Genomic DNA, 19231 nt, shown 5'->3' with positions numbered 1-19231 from the left:
CAGCCCAGTCTAGAGAGAGACTCACTGAGGGCAAGGAACTGGCAGCAGCCTGGAGCTTTGGTAGACTTCAATCTACTTCCCCAGATGCATCTCAGGAAGGAGACTCTTCTTTCAGTTTCACTGGAAGAAAGAAAGAAAGAAAGAAACTGGCAGCAGCCTGGAGCTTTGGTAAAGTCTACTTCCTCAGATGCATCTGTTTCATCTTATTTAATAGCAGATCAGTTCTTAAATAAGAAATCTTTTTGCTTATATGTATGAATTCTGTACTCTTTCTCTACTATGTTCATTAATCAATAAAATATCAATTTGGCTTACTTTTATATTCCATACCATCACATCCATGGATTCTTTCCTTGTGGAGACCATTTCTATTTACAATATTTAGAGATGCTTCCCAATCTTTTTCTCATTTCTCCATCGGTTTTTCTCTAATCAACATTGTTAATTTCAGAGGTTTCTTGTAATGTCTTGTGAACCTCAACCCAGAACTGTTTTGTCTTAATACACGACCCTCACATTTCCCACATTTCCAGCATAATCCATTTCCGTTTTTATACATCTTTGATCATTTACAATTGACATTAAAACGTGATTAAAATGAGATTAAGGAGTTTATCACATGGGAGGGATCCCTGGAAAAAGCAGGATTTAAAGTGAAAACTACCCGCGTTTGCAGGTTTTTCACATGCCATTTGGGGTCAACCCAAACAGAAAGTAGGAAAAAACCCACAAATGCCGGTTGTTTTTCAGACGACTTTTGCATGAAAGAGAAATAGCATGAAAATAACCCAAATGGAAAGCTGACAAAACCTACTCATTTTTACTTTCAGGACCAATGTGTCTGAAAAACAACCCTCATTTGCAGCTGTATAGCAGATTTTAAATTCCCATTTGTGCATGGGATTTGCCTCCATCTGCCTCCGTGTGATAAGGTCCCACATTAACTCAACATGAACACGGGCAGAAAGTAGAAAAGACATGCGAAAGCACAATTGCTTTTCAGATGACGTCACCATTAAGGTGCATTAATGCGACATTAACCAGGTTAAAAAGTAGACAAACCATGCTTCTTTTTACTTCTCAAAAAAAATCTTCTACCCAAGACAAATTGCTTCCCCAGCAATAAAAACTCTTGCCTTCATTAGGAATGGGGAGCAATGCAGTGAACCCAGTTTAAATCCTTTGCTCTGAACCCGCTCTACTCTCTCATCCATCCAGACTAGTTTAGTGTGAGTACAAACAGTTATGCCTGCTGGAATTCTGTAAGTTCTTTGGCATCATTTCCCTTTGCATCATCCTTCAGATCCTTTGTTACATGCTCTTAAGTTTGACCCTTGATTTATCTATGGGTCATATCAAAACCCAAAACTTGCCCTCGACTTATACATGAGGTCCACTTATAGTTGAGTATATACGGTACTTCAATAACAGGCTAACTATGTGATTGACAACTATTTGTGGGATTTTCCCAGTCATTAATGCAGCGGCAGAAGCATGGATTGACTATAGGATACCTACTGCCTAGTCACAGTGTGGTGCAATAAGATCCCATGATTACAGTTTCAATCCTGCGTCTATCCCACTGTTTAAATCCCACTGTTTAAATCCATGTGATAATCTCCATAGTGTGAAAGGGTCCCTAGAATGGATTCCCTGCCCCATTGACATCAGAGCCATTGAAAATATCTGAATGGAAGACAGAAGATGAGGAAACTGAAGTAGGAGGACTTTAGTGTCATACAGTGGAGAGCGCAATGTGCAGAACATACCATGTAATGTGCAAAACAGCCATGTAACAATCCTTGTAATGTTTGAGCTTGTTGTTGTTGTGTACCCTCAAGTCGTTTCCAAGGACTTATGGCAACCCAAAGGCGTTTCTTCAGAGGGGGGGTTGCCATTGCCATCCTCTAAAGCTGAAAGAGAGTGATTTGCCAAGGATTACCCAGTGGGTTTCCAAGGCTGAGCGGCGATTTGAACCCTGGTCTCCATAGTCCAACGCTAAAACCACTATGCCACGTTGAGCTTGCTACTGTTAACAAAGCAAGCTTTAAGTTCTGAGAAGCAAGGCTTTCCTAACTATTAGGAGTATTCGGTGAGGGACTACTGTCATTTGGATAGTTCAGAAATGCTGCATAAAGTTGGCAGCAATGCCAGGGACATGGACTCCGCATATATTCAAAGACAATCAGTTCTAACAGCAAACCGAGGGGCATTGTGCCAAGAGAAATGGGGCCAACATAGGGTTATTGAAATGCAGAAGGGAGAAACTGGTGTGCCTGAATTCATCCCAAGGTTTGCAGAATTACAAATGTATCTTCGAAGAAAGCATAATAATAAAACGAGAGTCATCCTTTGCAAAACAGTGTTTCCTTGTGGATGTTGACAGAAAAGAAAAACTGAAAACCAAGTTGAGGCTGGGAGGAGAATTGACTTGACCTAAGAACATAGATCTTTGAAAATATTACTTTTTTGGACTTCATCTCCCAGAATGCACCAGCTAGCCACATCTAGGTCCTGTGGGAACTATACTCCAAAAAAAGTAACTTTTGTATGGACTAGAAAAGTTTTTTCATTGGGCAGTTGCTGAGACACCAGGGACTGCACCTTCCTTGTTTTTATCTCTCCAAGACCCAAGGGGCTTGATTCCCTTACTTTCCAAAATTAGAAGTAACTGGACAGTTAGTTCTGGTGTTGAAAAAGCTATTTCAAGCCCAAAACAAGGCTGGAGGAACCCCCAAAGAGCCTTTAAATGGCCCTTTTTACCATGAGAGGGCAGGAAGAGTTGGAGGTCTTGGGTGTTGTACTGAGGGCCCGAAGCAATTTTTGTTACTGTTGTGTGTGCCTTCAAGACATTTATGACTTATGGAAACTCTAGGATGAACCTATCATGGGGTTTTCTTGGCAATTTTCATCAGAGGGGTTTGCCATTGCCTTCCAACTTGCCCAAGATCACCCAGTGGGTTTTTGTGGCTGAGTGGGGATTCGAACCCTGGTCTCCAGACTCCTAGTCCGGCACTCAAAGCATTATGCTGACCAAAAATCGGAAATTGACTTGAAGCCATACAACAACAGCAACTAGGGACAGGAACTGTAATCTGAAAAGTGATTTTACCAAGCTCTGAGGGAGAACCCTGAGAGAGAGAGAAATGAGGCAAAAATCAAGTAACGGTTTGAGTGCTGAACTAGACTCTGAAGACCAGGGTTCGATTCCCAGCTCAGCCATGAAAGCCACTCACATACTTTCAGCCTCTCATTCCCAAGCAGGGATTCCCAACCCCGGTCTCCAGAGTCACAGTCCATGCTCAAACCACTACACCACTCTTCTGCAGTTGGTTTATTGTATCCTGGGAGGAGACATGGCTAGCTAGTACCTTGAACCTTCCTTTCGTTATTGGATGAGAATGTATTGCAACATTTTGTTGCAGATATCACTTATTTCTGTATATCTATCTGCAGAGCTGGCACTGAACAGAAGTTCCTTTTTATATTTACTGGTCTTTGGTCTTTATTTTTTACAAGAACATAGAGAAAGGGGCAGAAATCATCTCAGGTAGGACTTAAATGTGAACAGAGCAAGCCTCATGTCCCTGCAGAGATTATTCATCAACATATTGGCCTTCTTCTCATGCCAGCTGCTGTGAAGATCCAGGAGTGACTGAGGTGGGCATGCTTGCTGGGTCCCCTTTGCCCTTTCCCAGTGGCTGCTGTCGGGCCACAGGGAGCGTTTCTTCACACAACAGGTGTCACCTGTTGCCAGCCATCCAGGGCCCGCACTAGATTTCACTGACGCGGCGGATCAGGTTCGGAGCAGAGTATTTAAAGTCAGACATGCTCCCTGCCCTGCCCCCTACTATGTGTCCTGCCCCTTGGCACCACCCTCAGCCCACCTTCTTCTGAAGTCTAGCCAACATTGCAGATCGAGGAAAAGGTCTCTCTTGCATATGTGTGTGTGTGTGTGTGTGTGCACAATATGTGCCCAAACCTTTGCACACATGTGTGGATATGATGGACTGAACATAATGGTTTGAATGGATGAGCAACACTGACCCCTCATGGTTGTGTGTCTCAAAGACATCTCCCCACATGAAGCAGCAGGAGCACAAATTTGTGTAAAGAACTGAGAAAGTGAATGAAGCAGTGAGAGAGAGTGTCTTCTTGCAAGACTGGCTTTCTACAAGAAGCCATGAATCATCAGGATCTTTTTGCTCTCACGTAAGCACAAATGATCCTCATGATCTGTTTGCTCTCACATAAGCACAGATAGCCAAATGAAATTATGCAAGTATGAAGGGCACATACTTCTACTGACAGAAATGGAGGATTGGAGCTTGGCAGTGACTTTTTTGGACTACAGCTCCCATGGTCCCCAGTCAACATAGTCCATGCTGACTGGAATTGCAGTCCAAAAGAAAAACATTTCCTGTCTTTTCTCGGGAGACTAAAACATTTCCTGCACACTGGTTCATAGTTTAAAGACAAAGGAGGGTAATGTGTTGTACATGATCCAGAAGTATTCTTAATCTATGGAGATTACTGCACAAGGCACTAGTGATGGAATTAAGGTGGAATTACAACTTGTGATTCCTCTCCTTCTCGCACAACTCATCCACTGCTGATCTGTTGTCGCAATTATTATCGCACAAGTTTGCATTAATAGGTATCTCTCGTTAATATAAAACTGGACGATAATAACAGTATAACAACAGATCAGCAATGGATGAGTGGCAATGTCATGTGAAAGGAGAAGAATCATAGTTGTGATACTACTTCAATTCTATCACTAGCGCTTCATGCGGTAATTTTCCTATGATGCAGTGTGCTTATGGTTTGTTCTGTATCCTGACTTGTGCGTGTGTGTTTGCCATTTTAACCAGAGTGACTACAGTGGTGCCTCGGGTTACGAAATTAATTCGTTCCGTGGCACCGTTCGTAACCCGAAAAGCCTTCGTAAGCCGAATTGCCATAGGCGCTAATGGGGAAAAGCCGCGATTCCGTGCGAAAAAGCCGAAAAAAGCACCAAAAGTTTTTTCGTAACCTGAAAAAACATTCGTAACCCGGAACAATGTTTTCCTATGGGATTTTTTCGTATCCCGAAAATTTCGTAACCTGGGTATTTCGTATCCCGAGGTACCACTGTAATAATATATATATATTACTAAAAGATAAAATATATATTTTACTGAACCAGGATGGCTAATCTCTCCATGAGCTGGGTATGTGTGCAGCTGTGCCCCTTGCTGCATTTGGTAAGGACTCCTGGCAAGTAGGGCCTCATGATTCAGAGCTAAAAATTCCTGCTTATGCATGCTGAATCCCTGTGCTCTTTTCCTTGCCCTTGTCTCCCCCTCTGCTGTGTCTCAGGTGAATGGTGCTGGATTCTCACGCCTTGGCTGTGTGATATCCTTGGACCACAATCCCTTTGCTAGGAGCTCCAAATGGTGCCTGGGGATAGGGAGAGGGAGATGAGCTCATAGGTCTTTCCCGGGCTCAGATTGCAGAGATTAATTCCAGGAGCTGCCGTGGGCCTGACGCTGTTGACAAAGATAGCACTTGTGGTCTGGGACAATGGAAAAGAGGCACGTCCCAGAGACGCAGCTAGGCTTGTATTGACACTAAAGAACTGAAAGATCCTGGCTCCCAACCCATACACATTCCAGTATTTTACAGAGATGCAGACATAGGTTGATATTTTTAAAAAGAAACAGTTAGATTAGTCATCATTACTTTGATTGTCCAACAGGTCACTCACTTGCTACTGTTACCGCAATCTAGTGGGGTTACTCAGTCTATTAACATGATACTTTTAGTGTTGTGCCATTGGAAAATGCAGGGAAATGCCCTCTGGTTCCCCCAAATGGGCAATTCAGATATTGCACCTTGACAATTCTGAGAAAAATACAAAAGCAACGAGAACTACTACTACAAAGCAGTCCTTTTCATGTGGCATCTACTCATATGACTCTTCCTTTTCCCCTTCCCATTATTCAGATTTAGTCAGCACACATAGTGAATAACAGATAACAGGCAGACAACTGTTCCCCATTCCCTTGAAAAGTAGTGAATTCCAGCAGTGGCTCTTACAAGGCAAAAAAGTAATTACATTGTAACTTGCTACTGCAAATAAGAAACTAGATGCCAAATTAACTCATTACAAAATTCAGTTACTTCCTAGCTTACTTACTCTCACTTTCTTAAATGCTTACAAAGATCACTATAACAAATAGGCATGTTTCAGAAACACCACTGAACTCTGAAACATCCCAGTGTTTTAAATGCATGTGTGCACGCACACACACACACACACACATGTATCATACTGGCACTAGTGTAGCCAGAACTCTGTCTGTCATTCCTGCTCTACCTTCTATAACACTATGTTCTGGGAGCTGTCGATATTTACACAGGAGTTTCCCTTCATATCAAAATATGTCTGATTTCTTTATAATAATTAAGAGTTTTATTGCAGTGAAGAAAGGAATACATAGTTTGCTACAAACAGCATAATCTGAGGTAAGAAAAGAACTGCAACGATTGAGTTTGGATAGAGTTTGCAATCTCAAAAACATTTTGAGATTGGTCCTTGAGATGATCAGTGCTTGCCAATAGACAGCAATGAACAGGAAGCCATGAAAGCTGCTGATGGGCTTTCTTTTAGGATATAATTATAACCTTTGATCTTCAGGACACTCCTGTATTCAGATAGACTGTAATTGTTTCAGGCAACTCTGTCTCTTCCAACCTCAGCTTCAGGAACTTCCAACCTCAGCTTCAGGATCTCCATCAGTCAAGAATGATCAGGCAAGAGCTTCCTGGGGACCAAGAACCATTTTGAACACCTGCATTTCATTGACTGGGATCCAATCCATATGCTGCCCTTTGGTTGGCTGGGAGGGATTCACGTTCCAGCTCCCAGAGAAAGCGGCGCAAGCGTACAAGTTGGCGATGGAGGATATCATCAGACACAGGCTCTGTGAGACGCAAGCGGAAACCATCACATGGTAGAATCAGCGGCGGATGGTCTGTGAAGCTCTCAAATATGTCACCTTGGAGAGAACATATATTTTAAAAAGGAGAGGTGTTGATGCTCAAGATTTTTAAAAGTGCTTCTAATAGAAAATCTCTATATTGTTTTAACCACTCTCCACTCCCAGCTACCTGATCCCTAGGCATCTGCATCAAAACATGATAAAATCACCTTTTTGAATAGCTTCCCCAAATTATCTAACCAGCAGGACAGTGGCCATGCTGTCTGGGGGATTCTGGGAGTATAATCCAAAACGAAAAATTAACATTTTCAAACTCTGGCTTTACCCTGCCTATACCTCTGGTCAATGCTCTTTGGAATGGACTGTGGAAGGAGGAAAGAAAAACTCTTTTAACCCTTGTAGCCCAGTTCACAAGTTTGGGGAGTGGAATCTTGGGAAACGTGGGGAAAGGGAGAAATAAATAGAAGTGGTGACAGGAGAATCTTGTGTGTTGGAAATAACACAATACTCTCACTTACTGTGTGCAATCTCATCTCTTTCCTTTTCAGGGGGGTGCCAGGAATCAGGGGGCACTCGGGCTGGTCCCAGCTGGTAATTGCTGAGCACATGCTGGAGCTGGGCTGGAGTGAGAGCTGGATAATCATTTCTCAGTCGAGACCAGGATGCCTGTGTGAAGTCAAAAGATAGCAGAAGAGCAGTTCATGATAGCACCTGAGAAAGAAAATCTGGTCCTTCTCAGTATAAATGGCTGGCTATATAAGCATCCCTCAGTTAACAAAGCCTCTGAAAAAGAATAAGAGGTTGCTTATCTATTGAGTACTCATCTATGCTTTCACACAAACGGGTCCAACATCCATTTATGTGAGGCACAGAGACTACAACAAATAAACTCCTTTCTGCAGTCTTTATTTTCTGTCTAGCTGGAGGTTCTTTAATAGCATCACCACTGGGAGAATAGGAAAGGAGGGCTAGAGAAACACTTTTTTAGTGTTAGGTTTCAGCAACTTGTCTGAAGTACAAACAAGCAATAGGAGCTTGAGCTGTGAAACAGCAGGATTCTGCTCTAGCCAGTCCTACTATAGATGTCTGTAATGGCCTATCATAGGCAAGATAAATATTAGCTACCTCCTGATTAGCTACTTATTGATGTGTGAACAGTGAAAATGAGAGAGCAGGTTAAGTCTCCCTCACCAGCTACTACCAGCATATTTAAAAAATAGAGATGTTTTGGGCCACCAATGGAAACTGTAAGAAAATGGAGGCTGGTGAAAAAAAATAGTCATCCTTAGATGCATTTTGGAAGACGCCTTCATGTGGTCTCTAGAAGGTTTAAAATGTTGTTTGCTTATGCAAAGCTTACCTGGCCTGAATGTTTAATTTCAAATGTGTGTATCGTTATTATTAAATAAAAATTTTGCTGAAATTTGATATACTGCTCTTATTTTTTGTGATGTATGAGCCTCTCTCTATTCTTTCCATGTTCTTTCTGCCTCTGGTACCAAATTTTCTGTTAAAGATGCAATGCTCAGCAACAGATTTTCTTCTGGAGGTATACATGCATCTGCATCTTCGAACAAACAGCATTTGATTTCATAGAGACACAAGAAAAGAAGATGTCACCTAATTAAAACTGCATCATATGATTTATCAGATTAAGTTGGTGACCTCCCCCCTTCATTGGTGGTTTTTAAACAGGTTAGATGGCTGCTTCTCAGGAGTGCTTTAGCAGTGGTTTCTTGCACTGAGAAGGGTGGATTAGATGGTCATTAGGATCCCTTCCAACTTATCGCTCTATTTGATGAACCCAGGACCAAGGAATGATTGGTCCAGGCAATGGTTAAGGATGATGGGAAGTGTACTCAATCCACATCTCAGAAGAGCCACAGTTTTCCCTTGTCCCTGGATTAAACAATGAATTTATGAATATAATAAACATTTTGAAGAGAAGTGTATTTCTTTGTGTATATGTGCACTTGTTTCTGACTCTGTAAGAAATTTATTGCTTAAATGCATAAAGAAGGTGTGCCTTCACTGCCAATCAAGAAGCTTTTAATCAAGTATTTTAACCACAATTGATAGAACACTGCAGCCTCAGTGAAAAAGGACAGAGCAGATACCCAATCTGCACATCCCTCTTGGCTGCAAGGCGCAACCATTTATCCACTAGACCTCACCTTCCAGCATTTTGATAGGCCTACTCAGCCCCAGATCATAATGTGCTCTAAGCAGATACTATTGTGTGAAACACTGCTTGCAGAACAAATAAATTGATATGGGCTCTTACAAACAAACTCTGATTTGTAGCAGAAGTGGAGTTTTGTAACTTCTATGATTTATGAAAATTAGGATGTTTGCATACTTCTGATTTGCATAATTTATTTTGTTTCTGCTAGATAATGGGGAGCAGCAACCAGTTACACTGGCAGGGAGGTCTCTTGCACACCCCATGTTCAATATTGTTATCACTGTCCACACTTTTTAAAAGACTAATTTTCACTGCCACGGGAATTAGAAAACACAGGAAAACAGATCTTTTCAGGATGCTGTATATGAACCCAGTAGCAGAATGTGCAATTGTGTGGATTAAGTTCATTACATTCTATGGTAGAACACAAAGTGGCTAAAAATCTTTTTACTGAAATATTTCTTGGCAAATTCTTCTGTCAATGAAACAGGCTTTACAAAGAAAGCCTACTAGGAGCTCCAAGAGGAAAGGGAGAATGGAAAGCACTTCCCTGCCCTATCTCTTCAGCCAGATGTTCCCAGATCAAAGCTGACCCCTAGTTAGAGCCTCTAAATTTTCCAAGCTCGAGATCAAGGATGGAGAAACTGTTCCTGATGTCTCACAGCTGAGGCTGCTGCCTCCTGAAGATGTAGGATTCTGTTTGTTTACCTGAAGCAAGCTGGTTTTGGGGACACATAGGAGGTTGGCTGTTGTGCTGAGCTTGCGAAAGAATTCGGCAGCAATGTCCCCAAGGCCCACCCCTTGCAACCAATCCAGCACCAGGTCGAGGTTGGTTCGGATCTGCACTGCCTTGGCCCACAGGAAAAGGGACTGAGAACTGCCTGAAAAAGGGGGAAAGTGGGTTTAAGAATGCAGCCGGGTAAGAGTATCTCTTGATCCCAACCTTCTCTGCACTTTACTCATTCCTGTGGTCCTTCCCCATCCCCATCCCCCCTGCATCTGTGGAATGAATGAGGGAGCCGCCCAAGCCAGGCCAGCCTCCATGTTTCCTGTCCTGCAGCCCTGAACTCTGGGACAGGCAGGAAACAGGCTGCTTCCCCCAGAGCCTAGGACAAAAAATAGGAGGAAACAGGGGGAGGGAAAGGCTGAAGGCAGATTTGTTCTTTGAACTGCTTAGGAGTAAAGAACAGAACCTTAGTGAGTTCTGGTTCTCTCAACTCTCTCTGGGTCTTTGGGTGAATCAGCTAGAAAGAGGTTCTTGTTAAGAGAATATGATAAATCGATTATCTGGAATGGCCAGAGGCTGGAAAAAGTATCTTTTTGGACTACAAGGTCCAGAATCCCCCAGCCAGCAATGGGAGTTTTAGTCCACAGAAGGCAACGTATCCAAGCTCTTAGAAATGCCTTCTCAAAACAAATGAGTGCGCTGCTCACCTGTTTTTCATTTTGCATCAGCAATCAAAATGGGTCTCAAAAATGGATTTTAGCCTCGTACGTAGGCTGGAAATGTAGAAACCCTGGGTAAGAGGTTGTTGGAGTTGTAGTCTAAAAAGGTAACATTTCCAGCATCCAGCATCAGGATAAAAACACTCTCAGATGTAGTACATTACCACTATCTACAAAGAGAACCCTGAAACTATGACCCTGACTACCCTCTTTCCCCCCCACCATAATTAGACTTCTCTTCCTATAGAACCAGCCAGAACTCAAGGCAATTCTGTGTAGCAATTTCTGCAATTCTGAGGGGTTGCTCCCAAAGATATAACCATTCTTAAACCTCTGGGTTGTGAAATCTTTGCAGATGGAACAGAAATTCAGATGGTTACCTTCACTGAAACAAAACTTAAAAAAGGTGCTGGGAGTGGCCATCAATAGTGACAATTTTGCCTCCACAAGAGACACAGGTCTTGAATAGAGCCTTAGAGGCCAAACAAAAAAGAAAGTAATGGATGTTGACAAAGTCAAAGAAGGGGCTCTATTTATGCTGAGGCCCAAAAGAGTGAGGTTCCCACCAAAAGTTACTCTGCTCTCAAAGTTCTGTGGATGGAACATTCTTCTTCTATAAATATTTTTTTAAAAAACATGGAAGACTCTTTTGACCTATGCATCCTCCTCCTACTCTCCCCAGTCAGTCCAAGAAGTCTGGTGACTTGTATATCCCACCTCTTTCCATAAGGGTGTTAAAAAGTGAGGCATTGGAGAAGAAGAAAAGGTATCCGAAAGTCTGTGAGACAAGGTCAGGGTGCAGGTCACAGTCTCGGGTCAACTCAAGAGTAGTTTGATAGATGGCAAGGGTCCCACGGATCCCCTCAGGCATGCTGCTGATCTCGGGCACATGGAACAAGTCAGCCGAAGCTGTGAATGGGTTACTGTCTAGCAAGGCAGGAAGGGCTGAGTAGAGAGTCTGTTAAAGGAAAAATGGTTTAGAAACACAGGATGTAACATACAGACAATAGGCTAGTGGGAGAGAACTGGGGGTGGAGTAAGGGAACAGGCATCATTTTCAGATATACTCACTCACCTTAGTGAGGTAGTATACAGACTGTTGGAATGTGGACATGATGACTTCATCTAAGACAGCCATTGCCTCATCACATGTCTCCAGGTCGCTGGAGAGCAATGCACTGTGGGAAACTCCTGCAGGGATGGAAGAAGAAGAGTCTGAGGGTCTTAGTACGCTAAAGACAGGCAAAGTGGTATCACAGTCATTCTATCTCTTTTGGAAGCCTCTGGGTCTGTAGTCCTGTAGTATATTTCTATTATGAAGCATTCTCTAAATCCTTATTAAACTATAGTTCCCAGGTTTCTTAAATTCAGTCATATTAAACTCATATAAAGCCTTAGCAGTCTGATAACATTGTAAAGTATTCTTAAACATCAATATTATACATTCCATATAAAAAGCCATATGCTCTGATGTTGTCTTAACCCAGTGGAGATGAAGTGCAGCCCTCCAGATGTTTCTGGATTTCACTTTCCAGCATCCCATCCTCACTGTTGGCTGTGTTGGCAAAGTCTGCAAGGAACTGCAGTTCAACATCTGGAGGGATATACTATGTCCCTCATTTTTTAAAAAATCAATGCCTCTTTCTTGCCCTGCAATCCTACACTTTTCTGCCCCTACAACTCATAGGAACCTTCATTATCTATCTCAGTCCTATCTTCTTGCCCCTTTGCCCTTATGGGATTCTGCCACTGCTCTCCTTCTGCTCCCTTCTGTACGCAGCCTAGAAAACATAGGATCCTTGGCTCACCCTCCAAGTCCAGATCCTTCTCGATGTCCAGGACTCTCTTTTGGACCAAATTGAGCAATTCCATTGAATTGGCCATCCATAGCATAAGAGGGCGCAAGTCAGCAGCCACCTCCTCGACACTGAGATTCCTCGATTCTCCTTTGTCTTGCTGGCTGCAAGGATGATCAGACAGAGTGGGGGAGATTAGCTGAGTGGCAGGGGGTGCTCTCACCTGCCACCAAAAGGCAGCTGGCTCTCTGTAAAACAACAGCTGGGCTGGATAGTTTTAATTCAAGCCATTCCACAAATTTTTAAGAGTTCACACCAAGTTCAGAGTTTCACCACATTTGTGAACTTTGTTTATAAGGGCATAAACATATGGTTTCCTACTTTTGTCACTTGTGTATCAGCAGTTGGCCTTCCCTGCTGGCAGTGTTGCTGCTGAGAGAACATCAACTGGCCTGTCACAGTTAGGCCTTGGATATTTTTATTGGCCATTCGGGACAATTACTTTTTGGTACAGCCAAGGTGCAATTCTTACTTTTTTCTGCAACCTATTCAAGGCCTACATTGAATTGCTAGTCTCTGTGAGAGTAGACATTAAATCACTTGCTGAGTAGTAATTCAACACTTACATAAATTCAATACCTTCCAGCATTTCACAAATGAAAATAGGACACTTGTGGCCAAGCAATATCAGAGTGTGGTCAAGATGGTAAATGTTATTAATGAGGAACAACACACAAGCTAGGACAGACTGCAGTAGCTTGTTTTGGCCTGTGCCTGCTTGAAAGAGCAAGATTTTACCCCTCTTCCCTCTGTTGAGTGAATTGAGGGCAAACTACTTCCACACTTTGAAATCAGTTTGTAGCAAATGAAGTAGAACAAAGGGTAAAAGGGAGAAGAAGAGAAGGAAACTGGGACACTTCAAAAGCAGCTGATAAAGCTAAGATTTACTGGGGCTGTCCCCGTAAAAAATGAATACTGCTACTCTCCCATGAAAATGTATGCGCTAGATAGCATGCTGTTGGTTTCAACATAATATTTGCAGGTTTGTCATTCAATGGCTTAACAATATTTACCCAGCTCTGCCTTTAGTGGATGGGAGAAACTAGCCCATGTAAGGATGTGAGGAACTGAACCACAAAAATTTGGGAGGAACTAACACATACAAGAATTTTTTCTTCAATTGGGAGAGAACATCTATGTTCTGTCACAGCATGGAATCACCATAAGTTGACAGGTGACTTGAAGGCACACACACAAACACATTATTTCTGCACTTGCTATTCATTCTTCCACCTGGGACTGGTCCCTTTTGGTTAAGAAATATATATCCATTATCTCAGTGCTTCTTAAGCTACCTGATGTGAATGCTCAGCAATTATTATTATTATTATTTGTTGTTGTTGTTGTTGTTGTTGTTGTTGTGTGTCTTCAAGTAATTTCCGACTTATGGCTACCCCAAGGCATATCATGGAGTTTTCTTGGCAAGATTTGTTCAGAGGTGGTTTGCTATAGCCTTCACTTGAGAGCATGTAACTTGCCCAATGTCAAGTAGATCTCAGGCCATTGATCTTGTGCAGGACACAAGAGCAATGGCAGCCTATTAGCTGGGACGGAGATGCATGGTACCTCTGAAGATAATAGCATATTGCTCAGATTTTAACATCATGGCAGCTCCAAGCAATCCTGTGCCATGAAGAACAACACCTACTGAAGGCCGAATATGAGATAAACATCATCCCTTACTTACTTTTCTGATTGCCGATCTCCAATCTCTTTTATCTTCTCCTGGGAAGAAAGATATGAAGAAAAATAAAAATTAATTATGAAGGGCTGGAAAGTAACACCAAGCAGCTTCAGGCTCCTTCCTTACCTGAAAACATGGAGAGAGAGAAAATAAAGGAGGTCAGAATTTAGAGAAATAACTAGGGATACTGAGATTTGTAGTCCAAAAAAAAAAAAAAAAAAAAAAAAGGGGGGGGGGACTTGCCTTGCCTTCAGCCCTGCCATAGGCACTGGAGGAACTGACGTGTGGGAAAATATATTTCTTTTCATTGTACTTATCCTCTAACGAATTTAGATCTTGAGTTCATATTCTGAATTTATTGTACACACACTCAGAGAGTGGTGTAGACTAATTCTGGCTTGTTGTGGTGGTGGAACTGCTTCAGTTGCCATCACACAGTTCACAAGGACTAGAAACTTGATTCTTTTAGATGTATTTTATTATGTACTTATAAACCATATTTTAGGCTGTCCTTCAGGAAAGCTATTGTGGTGGTATACCGTAAGTTTTAAAAACTCTAAAAAGTACATAAGATATGAGTTTCAATGAACTGAGATTAGGGTTGAGGCTATATATATGCTTTGGCTCAACTCCTGAATCCGTATCACAGAAGCCTACATTGTTCAATCAGAAGAAGAGGCAGAGGTTAGGCATATCTTCTTTCACATGCATAATACTAAGCTTCTGTTCTGAATTTTTTAAATGGGAAGTAACAGAAAGTGTGAGAGGAAGAGCAAGAGCATTGTTTCCAAATATTATCCTCGACCATAAAGATTAGTGTCTTGCATTGCATTTTTTTTTACGACAGAAAAAATGTCATAGTCAGATATCAAATGTATTTTGTAGACATGCATGTAGACGACTAGGGGGCATCAAAAGGGGATGTGGCAGGTAAGAATTGACCTTAAAAAAAAATGGAAGGGCTTTAAACTGGGGGTTACAGGGTATTAGCCAAACTGTATGAAAGTCATTTACCCAAACAGCCTCCTTGACTAGTTGAGCAATCCTGGCTATCAACCTGGGAAGGTGTCCTGGTTCTAGCTCCCGAGCAGCATGCTCCAGACAGAGGCCGAATAGAAAGGCAGGGCCCAACTTGCAACCAGGAGCTTCCTGCAGCCTCACAATTTCGGCCAAGAGCGCCTCCTGCTCCTGGGGTCGATAGCGCAGTTGAGGTTCTCGACTCTTCAGGTAGGCACGAAATGCCTCCTGCCGTTCCTGCAAGGATCGGCCACAGGCCTGGCATGCCAAAGCCCCCACCAACCCTGGGGACACCCATGCTTTGGGTAACCAGGCCGGTGGTGCAGCTGTAGCCCGTGGGTCCTTGTACATGAAGAGGAAGTGCTGCCCCATCCCTAGCAAGTCTCCAGGGGCCAGTTCCACCTGGCGATGGAGTGGGGCACCATTGTGGGTTATAGATGCTCCCCGGAAAGGTCGCACCATGGCTGAACCCCGGGGTTGGGTGGGATCTGCAGGGGGCACTGAAGACACCACGCAGCAATGGCGTGGCAGAATGTCTGGTGCACTCAGGAACGTGTCCACATAGCTGGATTGGTCTGAAGCCTGGCGGCGTTCAGGGCGTCCAAAAATGTGTCGCCGACGTGTCATCACGTGGATCACAAACTCCTGTGGGGAAGGGAAGAAGGGAATGGAAGAAAGCAGAAAAGAGAGGGTAAGCACTCATGGCTAGAGATGTAAATATCAATTATTTCCTCAGTTCATATGAGGTCAAATAATATCCAGTTTTCTCTCCACTGTGGCAAAAAAAGAAATATTTCTTTGCAGTTCTTGCCCAGTATAGCCTCAGTGGCTTTGTAGGCTTATCCAAAAACAGATATGCTGGAGATCTGTACTGGTAGCAATACATCATGTAGGGACATGAGAGACAGCCTTCTCTGCTGTGTCACTCCATTTATACAATGCCCTCCCCTTGAATGTCTAATTGGTGCAAACCTTGGCTTTTTTTAGGTACAAGTTAAAATATGGCTTTTTGTTAACGGGTTTGTGACCTATTTACCCCACCACTCACATTTACAAAGTTTTAAAAACATATTTTGGTTTTTTCTGCTGTTTTAACCTAGTGATCTGTATGATGTGTTTTTATCCTATTTATTTTTTTCATTTATTTTGACGTATTTCAATTATATGCCACCTTGAGCTTTCATGACAGAGGGAGAGACATACATATAGACAAATTTTGTCACAGTTGTCCAGTGCTGTTTTGGCACAACAGTGGAAAAGGAGAAAGATGTCCAAACCTACCTGTTTTTCATTGTAGCCCAACAACTGTAAAAAATAAGGGTGCTCTGTTGGTGGTTGTATGAGGTACTGGGTGAGCTGCTCTAAACTGGAGATATCCACAGCCTCTTCAGATGCTGGAGGAGCTGACCTGCCCTCAGCATCCTCGGCTACCTTGAGCCGTGACTCTTCAGAGGGACTCCCTTCCGCTGGTTCCCCAGCTGCCATGCTGAGCACACCCTTGCGGTCCTTGCGGCGTTTTGTGCTGAGGTTCATCTCACTGATGCTGCGACGGAGTGAGAGGTTGTCTGCTCGCTCCTTGGGGCCTACGTGGCCTCCTGAAGCTGCCCGAGAGCGGCGGGATTGCTGTCGACGAGTCTGGGAGTTGATACCTGTGGGAGATGGTGAGGGAAAGAGAAGGGAAGGATTGTGAGTCAAGGTGAACCAGAGAGGAAGCTGAAGAATTTTCACACTAAAAAGTTATCTCAACCCTCTGTGACAATCAAACTCAGTTTATGTGAAAAGTCATACAATATAAGAGAAAATATGAATTCCTGACTTACTAGGAATTTGCCCTTGATGGCCATGGAAGGGCAGAGATGAAAGAGATTACAGTACTAATATCTGCCTCCATGCCATCTTCCCAGGAAGATTTATGGCCATCACAGAATTTCTGCAAATGACAAGACTAAGAAGGGTCGGCTAATCTGAAGGATGATTGACTGGCTAGAGGCAGGACTCTCCAGGGCAGATGTTGAAAGAAAAAGTCTTTGGTCCAGTCCTCCTGTGGAACATGCAAATGCTTGCTGGTTGTGAATCTAGCCAGCCTTCTTTCAACAGGTTACTCCATCCTCTCCCTTGATTTGAGCAATACTTGTGGACACTGACACAGTCACATCCTATCAAAGGTTGCTAATTTGGGTGTGTGGACAACTTTTGGGGTGATGGCTTGTGCATTGGGTTGGATCCATTTTGGAAGGATTTTGCCTTCTTCTCTGCTTTGAGGATTCCCTTGTGAGATCCTGGGGGTTGAGGCATTCAACACGGGCCCAGCCTGGGGACCTATAATTGTTACCTCACTCCCAGGTGGTGGTAGGAATCATATAGTAGCTTTCACCGATGTAGACTCCAGTTATTGCCATCCCAGGGTCTTTTCCCAGTAGACGGGCTAGGAGTAATGTCATTGAGTGGCAGGCAAGTTACAGAATCCATGCCCTTTGCTACACTAAGGCTCCAACAGCTGTTACCAATAAAGCTGTGTCCATTTAAGAGCCAATGCTGTCTCCTTTATGTGTCATTGCAAGCCCAGCAAATGATATATGTTTACCATCTCAGGTGGATGCGATGGCCAGAAGTGCCTGTTATCAGCTTCGGCTGATAACGCCAACTATGACCCTTCCTGGAACGGGAAAACCTTGAAACGGCTGTATATTCACTGGTAACCTCTCGTCTCAATTTCTGCAATGCGCTCTACATGGGGCAACCCTCATGCCTCATTCGGAAGCTGCAACTGGTCCAAAATATGGCAGCCATATTGATTACAGGGAGTTTGAAATTTGAACCTATTACACCTATCTTAAAATCCCTACACTGGCTGCCTATTAGCTTTTGGTCACAGTATATGGTGTTGGTTATTACCTATAAAGCCCTACATGGCCTGGGTCCAGCTTACCTGAGGGAATGCCTCCTCCCATACAATCCTTCCTGCACTCTCAGGTCCTCTGGGAAGAATCTCTTGCAGTCCCAGAAAACCAGACTGGTATCGACTTCCCAGGGGATGTTTTCTGTTGCTGCTCCAAAAGTCTGGAATGACCTGTTGGAGGAGATCCGCCATATAACATTTTTGGAGGCCTTTAAGAAGGCAATAAAAATGGATCTCTTCCGGCAGGCATTCCCAAATTGACCTCCTTGGAATGTTCACTCTCCAGTTGGGAATTATTGTTTTAAATGCTATTTTAAGGTCGGAGGGAGATAGGGAATTAGATTTTATATGTTTTGCTATGTTTTTACTTGTGGTTTGTTGTGTTCTATTTTTATTGTTCTTATGTTTGTTGTTACCTGCCTCGATCCAATACAGGGAGAGGCGGGATACAAATCATCATCATCATCATCATCATCATTATTACCATATAAATACAGATATATACAAAGTGTTTACTCCTTGCTAGTAATGTCTTTTTACGGCAGCAGCTATGAAAGCTAAAGAAGAAGGGGAAATAGCTAAAGTATTTTGACTTAGTAAAACTTAATTGAACTCTTCTTTATTTAGTTCTGTATAAAGAAGATACATTCTGTTTCTCATTTAAGGAGCTCTTAGCACAACTATTTTATCACTCTTTCCCATGCAGATGAATGGTGCAGAAGAAGGGGTTGCTGGTCCATTCATATGTACTGTATGTAAGAAGGAAAATGTGGACGAGATACATAAGCCTGGATCACCTGTAAGTGATCATGCCAAACAGTAATCTCTGCACCGTATGCTGTCCAGTTGAGAAGCAGTGTGGGTATGTAACCCCTGTAATTGAAAGCAGTAGCTATATCAGCATTCTGAAGTGAAGCCAAGGCACTTAAGATGGATCTCTTCCGGCGGGCTTATCCACCGGACTCTATCTAAGAGATCATGATAAAATGCTCCACTCCTGATTATGATTACCTAATGATTTTGCTATTTTATAGAACTAATAGGAATGTTGGTATTCAGTATTAGCGTTTTCTTGATTGTATTTTGTACTTGTATTATTTTACTGATGTATTCCCACCTCAATACATGGGAGAGGCGGGAAATATAAATAAACTATTA

The 19231-nt window shown here is 42.8% G+C and overlaps 1 protein-coding gene across 2 annotated transcripts in view; it reads right to left on the bottom strand.

The window, feature by feature from the left end:
• Nucleotides 1–6054: 6054 nt before the first annotated feature.
• Nucleotides 6055–19231, bottom strand: part of RASIP1 (Ras interacting protein 1) — a 19201-nt gene continuing 6024 nt past the window's right edge. For both annotated transcript variants that reach the window (XM_042477064.1, XM_042477065.1), the window contains 9 exons: nucleotides 16456–16823; nucleotides 15172–15819; nucleotides 14161–14198; nucleotides 12426–12577; nucleotides 11693–11808; nucleotides 11335–11575; nucleotides 9880–10052; nucleotides 7505–7652; nucleotides 6055–7043 (listed from right to left, as the gene is read on the bottom strand). In XM_042477064.1, coding sequence (XP_042332998.1) covers nucleotides 6844–7043; nucleotides 7505–7652; nucleotides 9880–10052; nucleotides 11335–11575; nucleotides 11693–11808; nucleotides 12426–12577; nucleotides 14161–14198; nucleotides 15172–15819; nucleotides 16456–16823 — 2084 coding nt within the window. In that variant the 3' untranslated portion in view covers nucleotides 6055–6843. The remainder of the gene's footprint in view (nucleotides 7044–7504; nucleotides 7653–9879; nucleotides 10053–11334; nucleotides 11576–11692; nucleotides 11809–12425; nucleotides 12578–14160; nucleotides 14199–15171; nucleotides 15820–16455; nucleotides 16824–19231) is intronic.

This window comes from Sceloporus undulatus, chromosome 6, assembly GCF_019175285.1.
Source record: "Sceloporus undulatus isolate JIND9_A2432 ecotype Alabama chromosome 6, SceUnd_v1.1, whole genome shotgun sequence".
NCBI lineage: Eukaryota > Metazoa > Chordata > Lepidosauria > Squamata > Phrynosomatidae > Sceloporus > Sceloporus undulatus.
Note: the sequence above shows the minus strand (reverse complement) of the source record. Positions and strands in the feature narration are given on the sequence as shown.